The sequence below is a fragment of the Procambarus clarkii genome, chromosome 40, assembly GCF_040958095.1.
Source record: "Procambarus clarkii isolate CNS0578487 chromosome 40, FALCON_Pclarkii_2.0, whole genome shotgun sequence".
Classification (NCBI taxonomy): Eukaryota; Metazoa; Arthropoda; class Malacostraca; order Decapoda; family Cambaridae; genus Procambarus; species Procambarus clarkii.
Window position 1 is genome coordinate 38,994,733 of NC_091189.1, and position 6,000 is coordinate 39,000,732.

Below are 6,000 nucleotides of genomic sequence, written 5' to 3' on the forward strand. Positions count from 1 at the left end.
CTGTGAGTCGTACGACTCACAGGTGATCTCTGGCCTGAAAAAAAATATCACCTGTGAGTCGTACTCCCTACTACTACTATACAGTGGTGGAGGGGCACTATACAGTAGTGTAGGGGCACTACACGGTAGTGTAGGGCACTATACGGTAGTGTAGGGGCACTATACAGTAGTGTAGGGGCACTATACAGTGGTGTAGGGGCACTATACAGTAGTGTGGGGCACTATACAGTAGTGTAGGGCACTATACAGTAGTGTAAAGGCACTACACGGTAGTGTAGGGCACTATACAGTGGTGTAGGGGCACTATACAGTAGTGTAGGGGCACTATACAGTAGTGGAGGGCCACTATACAACACAGGGTGGAGGGTGTCCTGTATGGACCCTCGGGTAAACACATCAGTTACACACACAAGCCGCGACGTACGTGAGGGAGAACACAATGCAGGTGCTCCAGTGGGCGACCACTTGAGACGAAGTGGAAAAAATGCTCAAGGAGCTAAATAAGAACAAAGCAGTTGGTCCAGATGGAGTTTCACCATGGGTTCTGAGAGAATGTGCACCTGAGCTCAGCATTACTCTTCACCTGATTTTTCAGGCATCCCTTTTTACAGGAGTTGTAGCTGATGTGTGGAAAAAGGTTAACATAGTTCCAATCTACAAAAGTGGAAGCAGGGAAGACCCCCTCAATTATAGACCGGTATCATTGACAAGTGTAATAGTCAAAATATTGGAAAAAATAATTAAAACTAAATGGGTAGAACACCTGGAGAGAAATGATATAATATCAGACAGACAGTATGGTTTTCGATCTGGAAGATCCTGTGTATCGAATTTACTCAGTTTCTATGATCGAGCCACAGAGATATTACAGGAAAGAGATGGTTGGGTTGACTGCATCTATCTGGACCTATAAAAGGCTTTCGACAGAGTTCCACATAAGAGGTTGTTCTGGAAACTGGAAAATATTGGAGGGGTGACAGGTAAGCTTCTAACATGGATGAAAAATTTTCTGACTGATAGAAAAATGAGGGCAGTGATCAGAGGCAATATATCGGAATGGAGAAATGTCACAAGTGGAGTACCACAGGGTTCAGTTCTTGCACCAGTGATGTTTATTGTCTACATAAATGATATACCAGTTGGTATACAGAATTATATGAACATGTTTGCTGATGATGCTAAGATAATAGGAAGGATAAGAAACTTAGATGATTGTCATGCCCTTCAAGATGACCTGGACAAAATAAGTATATGAAGCACCACTTGGCAAATGGAATTTAATGTTAATAAATACCATGTTATGGAATGTGGAATAGGAGAACATAGACCCACACAACATATATATTATGTGATAAATCTTTAAAGAATTCTGATAAAGAAAGAGATCTAGGGGTGGTTCAAGATAGAAAACTATCACCTGAGGACCACATAAAGAATATTGTGCAAGGAGCCTATGCAATGCTTTCTAACTTCAGAATTGCTTTTAAATACATGGATGGCGATATACTAAAGAAACTGTTCACGACTTTTGTTAGGCCAAAGCTAGAATATGCAGTTGTTGTGTGGTGCCCATATCTTAAGAAGCACATCAACAAGCTGGGAAAGGTGCAAAGACATGCTACTAAGTGGCTCCCAGAACTGAAGGGCAAGAGCTACGAGGAGAGGATAGAGGCATTAAATATGCCAAAACTAGAAGATAGAAGAAAAAGAGGTGATATGATCACTACATACAAAATAGTAACAGGAATTGATAAAATCGATAGGGAAGATTTCCTGAGACCTGGAACTTTAAGAACAAGAGGTCATAGATATAAACTAGCTAAACACAGATGTTGAAGAAATATAAGAAAATTCACTTTCGCAAACAGAGTGATAGACGGTTGGAACAAGTTAGGGGAGAAGGTGGTGGAGGCCAAGATCGTCAGTAGTTTCAAAGCGTTATATGACAAAGAGTGCTGGGAAGACGGGACACCACGAACGTAGCTCTCGTCCTGTAACTACACTTAGGTAATTACACGTAGGTAATTACTGGTCCCCTCGCTCAGTGAGCAAGAACACTACCACACAAGTCATGTCTGCCAGGTGTAAGGAGGAAAGATGGAGAGGGGGCAGATTGGGAGAGAGTGGAGAGTAGTGGGGTGAGAAGGAGGAATCTTAGAGAAGACTGGAGAGGTTAATTGGGAAGAAAGGTTAGAAAGGTAAGGAAAAGAGAGAGAGAGAGAAGGAACATTATTATGTGGTGTGGGGGGGGGGGGGGGGGAGGCCCAGGAGCAGGGGGTACCAAGAAATCTAGATCCTCGGCCAGCGACCGTTCACCGGGTATGTGGGGAGGGGGGAGGAGGGTCTACAATTTTCCCCTACACCCCTCCTCCTCTTAAATGGACCATTAGAAACGACCCTAACCAGCCTGTTCGTCTCCTACCCCCATGCAGACCTTTCACCCCTGCTAAGTTAAGTGACGCTAGCCCCAAGCGTCTGGCTTCCAACCATGCATATACAGACAAACAGATAAACAAACATTCTCTCTTATAGACAATGGTAATATATCTTACCTAGAATGAACATAAATATTTGTTGAATAGACAGTAGTCAAATATACAAACAAAACAAACTAACCTCCCGCAGAGTCTTTTGAAGACTTTTTCTTTGATTTCTTTTTGCCGCCTTTGTCACCCTTTTTGTCTTGGCTTTTTGGCGGCATTTTTTGTTTATCTGGTGGGTTCCTGTTGTGGCCGCTTGGAGGCGCTGTCTTCCCGCCCTGCGGCCGTGGCATCCTGCGGGCAGAGATGGAAGGGTTAACTTAGTTAAACTAGTTTAGATCCCGTCCCCCTACCTAGGCCAACTACTGGCCTAGGTGAAAAGGGACCTAGGCTTAAGTTGGGGACCTAGGTAAGTTGGCCTAGGGCTAGGCCAACTTACTGCTAGGTGAAAACAGACATCAGGTGAATGGAAACATGCTCAAACGTCTGCCCTGTTTCGGGAATCGAACCCAGGACCATGCAGTTGTGACCCGACTGCCGTGACTGGTGAGTTACCAGTGTTATGAACACTGGTAACTCACTGGTAGCCAAGTGAAGTGGATATACCAGGTGAGAGTTATTGTGCACACCTCACCACAGATTACGAGGTCAGGGAAAGCAACTTTATAAAGCGTCAGTGAATGACTCAAGAAGAATACAAGCAGAGAATATGCGTCTTGTAAAAGTTACATCGAAATAAGATGTCGACATTAATTTTACCTTGCTTCACGGTCTGGAGAGGCCTGGTCGACGACCGGGCCGCGGGGACGCTAAGCCCCGGAAGCACCTCAAGGTAACCTCAAGGTAACGGTAATTTTACCTTGCTTCACGGTAAGTCAAATTTTACCTTGCTTCATGGTCCATGAATTTTTTTACCTTGCTTCATTGTATGTCTAATTTTACCTTGCTTCAGGTACGTATTATTGTTTTCCTTGCTTCACAGTACGTTAAATTTTACTTTGCTTCACAGTACGTGTAATTTTACTTTGCTTCACAGTACGTTAAATTTTACTTTGCTTCACAGTACGTGTAATTTTACTTTGCTTCACAGTACGTGTAATTTTACTTTGCTTCACAGTACGTGTAATTTTACTTTGCTTCACAGTACGTGTAATTTTACTTTGCTTCACAGTACGTGTAATTTTACTTTGCTTCACAGTACGTGTAATTTTACTTTGCTTCACAGTACGTGTAATTTTACTTTGCTTCACAGTACGTGTAATTTTACTTTGCTTCACAGTACGTTAAATTTTACTTTGCTTCACAGTACGTGTAATTTTACTTTGCTTCACAGTACGTGTAATTTTACTTTGCTTCACAGTACGTGTAATTTTACTTTGCTTCACAGTACGTGTAATTTTACTTTGCTTCACAGTACGTGTAATTTTACTTTGCTTCACAGTACGTGTAATTTTACTTTGCTTCACAGTACGTGTAATTTTACTTTGCTTCACAGTACGTGTAATTTTACTTTGCTTCACAGTACGTGTAATTTTACTTTGCTTCACAGTACGTGTAATTTTACTTTGCTTCACAGTACGTGTAATTTTACTTTGCTTCACAGTACGTTAAATTTTACTTTGCTTCACAGTACGTGTAATTTTACTTTGCTTCACAGTACGTGTAATTTTACTTTGCTTCACAGTACGTGTAATTTTACTTTGCTTCACAGTACGTGTAATTTTACTTTGCTTCACAGTACGTGTAATTTTACTTTGCTTCACAGTACGTTAAATTTTACTTTGCTTCACAGTACGTGTAATTTTACTTTGCTTCACAGTACGTGTAATTTTACTTTGCTTCACAGTACGTGTAATTTTACTTTGCTTCACAGTACGTGTAATTTTACTTTGCTTCACAGTACGTGTAATTTTACTTTGCTTCACAGTACGTGTAATTTTACTTTGCTTCACAGTACGTGTAATTTTACTTTGCTTCACAGTACGTGTAATTTTACTTTGCTTCACAGTACGTGTAATTTTACTTTGCTTCACAGTACGTGTAATTTTACTTTGCTTCACAGTACGTGTAATTTTACTTTGCTTCACAGTACGTTAAATTTTACTTTGCTTCACAGTACGTGTAATTTTACTTTGCTTCACAGTACGTGTAATTTTACTTTGCTTCACAGTACGTTAAATTTTACTTTGCTTCACAGTACGTGTAATTTTACCTTACTTTACAATACGTCAAATTTTACTTTTCTTTACAATACGCCAAATTTTTATTTGCTTTACAATACGTCAAATTTTACTTTGCTTCAGTGTCTCCTCCTAACTTCAGTTCAGTTAGGGAGCCGGTCGGCCGAGCGGACAGCACACTGGACTTGTGATCCTGTGGTCCTGGGTTCGATCCCAGGCGCCGGCGAGAAACAATGGGCAGAGTTTCTTTCACCCTATGCCCCTGTTACCTAGCAGTAACATAGGTACCTGGGTGTTAGTCAGCTGTCACGGGCTGCTTCCTGGGGGTGGAGGCCTGGTCGAGGACCGGGCCGCGGGGACACTAAAGCCCCGAAATCATCTCAAGATAACCTTCCTGTACGTAAAATTTCAAGGGATTGATCGATTCCGTTAAAACGGCGACTGTGAGGCAGGAGGCTACATGGCTGCCTCGCCCGGGACCTAGAGGAGTCTTGCTCAGCCTAATACACATCCGGTTGCCTTCTCTCCCTTCACCGCTGATTCCTCAACATCCAGGTGTCAACAGCTTCCTAGAAGGTTGTAACACATCCCATGAGCACCACACCAGAAACAAATACCTATTTGATATTCCTAGAGTACGTCTTAGTCAAACTAGAAATGCTTTACAAATCAAGGGACCCAGAATGTGGAATGACCTTCCCAATCATGTTAAAGACTGTACCTCTCTCAACCAGTTTAAGATAAAAACTAAACACTACCTAATTAACTCAATGTAACCTACCTCACTCCAAAATGTCAACCCATGTCTTCTGTTTTAAACAATGCTGTTTGTTGACCAAATTGTATTTTTGCTTTTTTTCTGCCATGTTCCCCCCCCCTTTTTTCCATTCTTTTCTTATTTTTCTTAACACAATTTATACTTTAATCTCAATTAGTATTAAGTTTTAGTCTTAGTGTTTTTCCTGCCTGAAACGCTTTGCGTAATAGTGGCTTTAGGCATTGTATGTACTAGCTCTATCTATAAGTCCATCAACTTTGGTATCTTACCTTGTATGTATGTACTTTACCTGAATAAAAATTTATTATTATCTATTATTATTATTATTATTTGTGAAAGTGTTGGAATACACCAAGTGTCAACATCGTTAAAGTGTAGCAGCAGGTGCAGCAGCAGGTGTAGCAGCAGGTGCAGCAGCAGGTGTAGCAGCAGGTGTAGCAGCAGGTGTAGCAGCAGTAGATGCAGCAGCAGGTGTAGCAGCAGGTGCACCAGCAGATGCAGCAGCAGCAGGTGCAGCAGCAGGTGCAGCAGCAGGTGCAGCAGCAGGTGCAGCAGTAGGTGC

At 41.8% G+C, this 6,000-nt stretch overlaps 1 protein-coding gene and 1 long non-coding RNA gene across 2 annotated transcripts in view; both read right to left on the reverse strand.

The window, feature by feature from the left end:
- LOC138372971 (uncharacterized) overlaps positions 1 to 3,555 on the reverse strand; it is a 68,916-nt gene extending 65,361 nt beyond the window's left edge. The window contains exons 1-2 of the long non-coding RNA XR_011231033.1: positions 3,240 to 3,555; positions 2,617 to 2,774 (exon numbers count right to left, since the gene is read on the reverse strand). This is a non-coding gene — a long non-coding RNA (uncharacterized lncRNA). The remainder of the gene's footprint in view (positions 1 to 2,616; positions 2,775 to 3,239) is intronic.
- Positions 3,556 to 4,249: 694 nt separating this feature from the next.
- The window catches only part of LOC138372890 (uncharacterized), a 7,564-nt gene continuing 5,813 nt past the window's right edge, over positions 4,250 to 6,000 (reverse strand). Inside the window, exons 6-7 of the mRNA XM_069338565.1 lie at positions 5,708 to 5,727; positions 4,250 to 4,561 (exon numbers count right to left, since the gene is read on the reverse strand). Of these exons, the coding sequence (XP_069194666.1) occupies positions 4,250 to 4,561; positions 5,708 to 5,727 (332 nt within the window). The remainder of the gene's footprint in view (positions 4,562 to 5,707; positions 5,728 to 6,000) is intronic.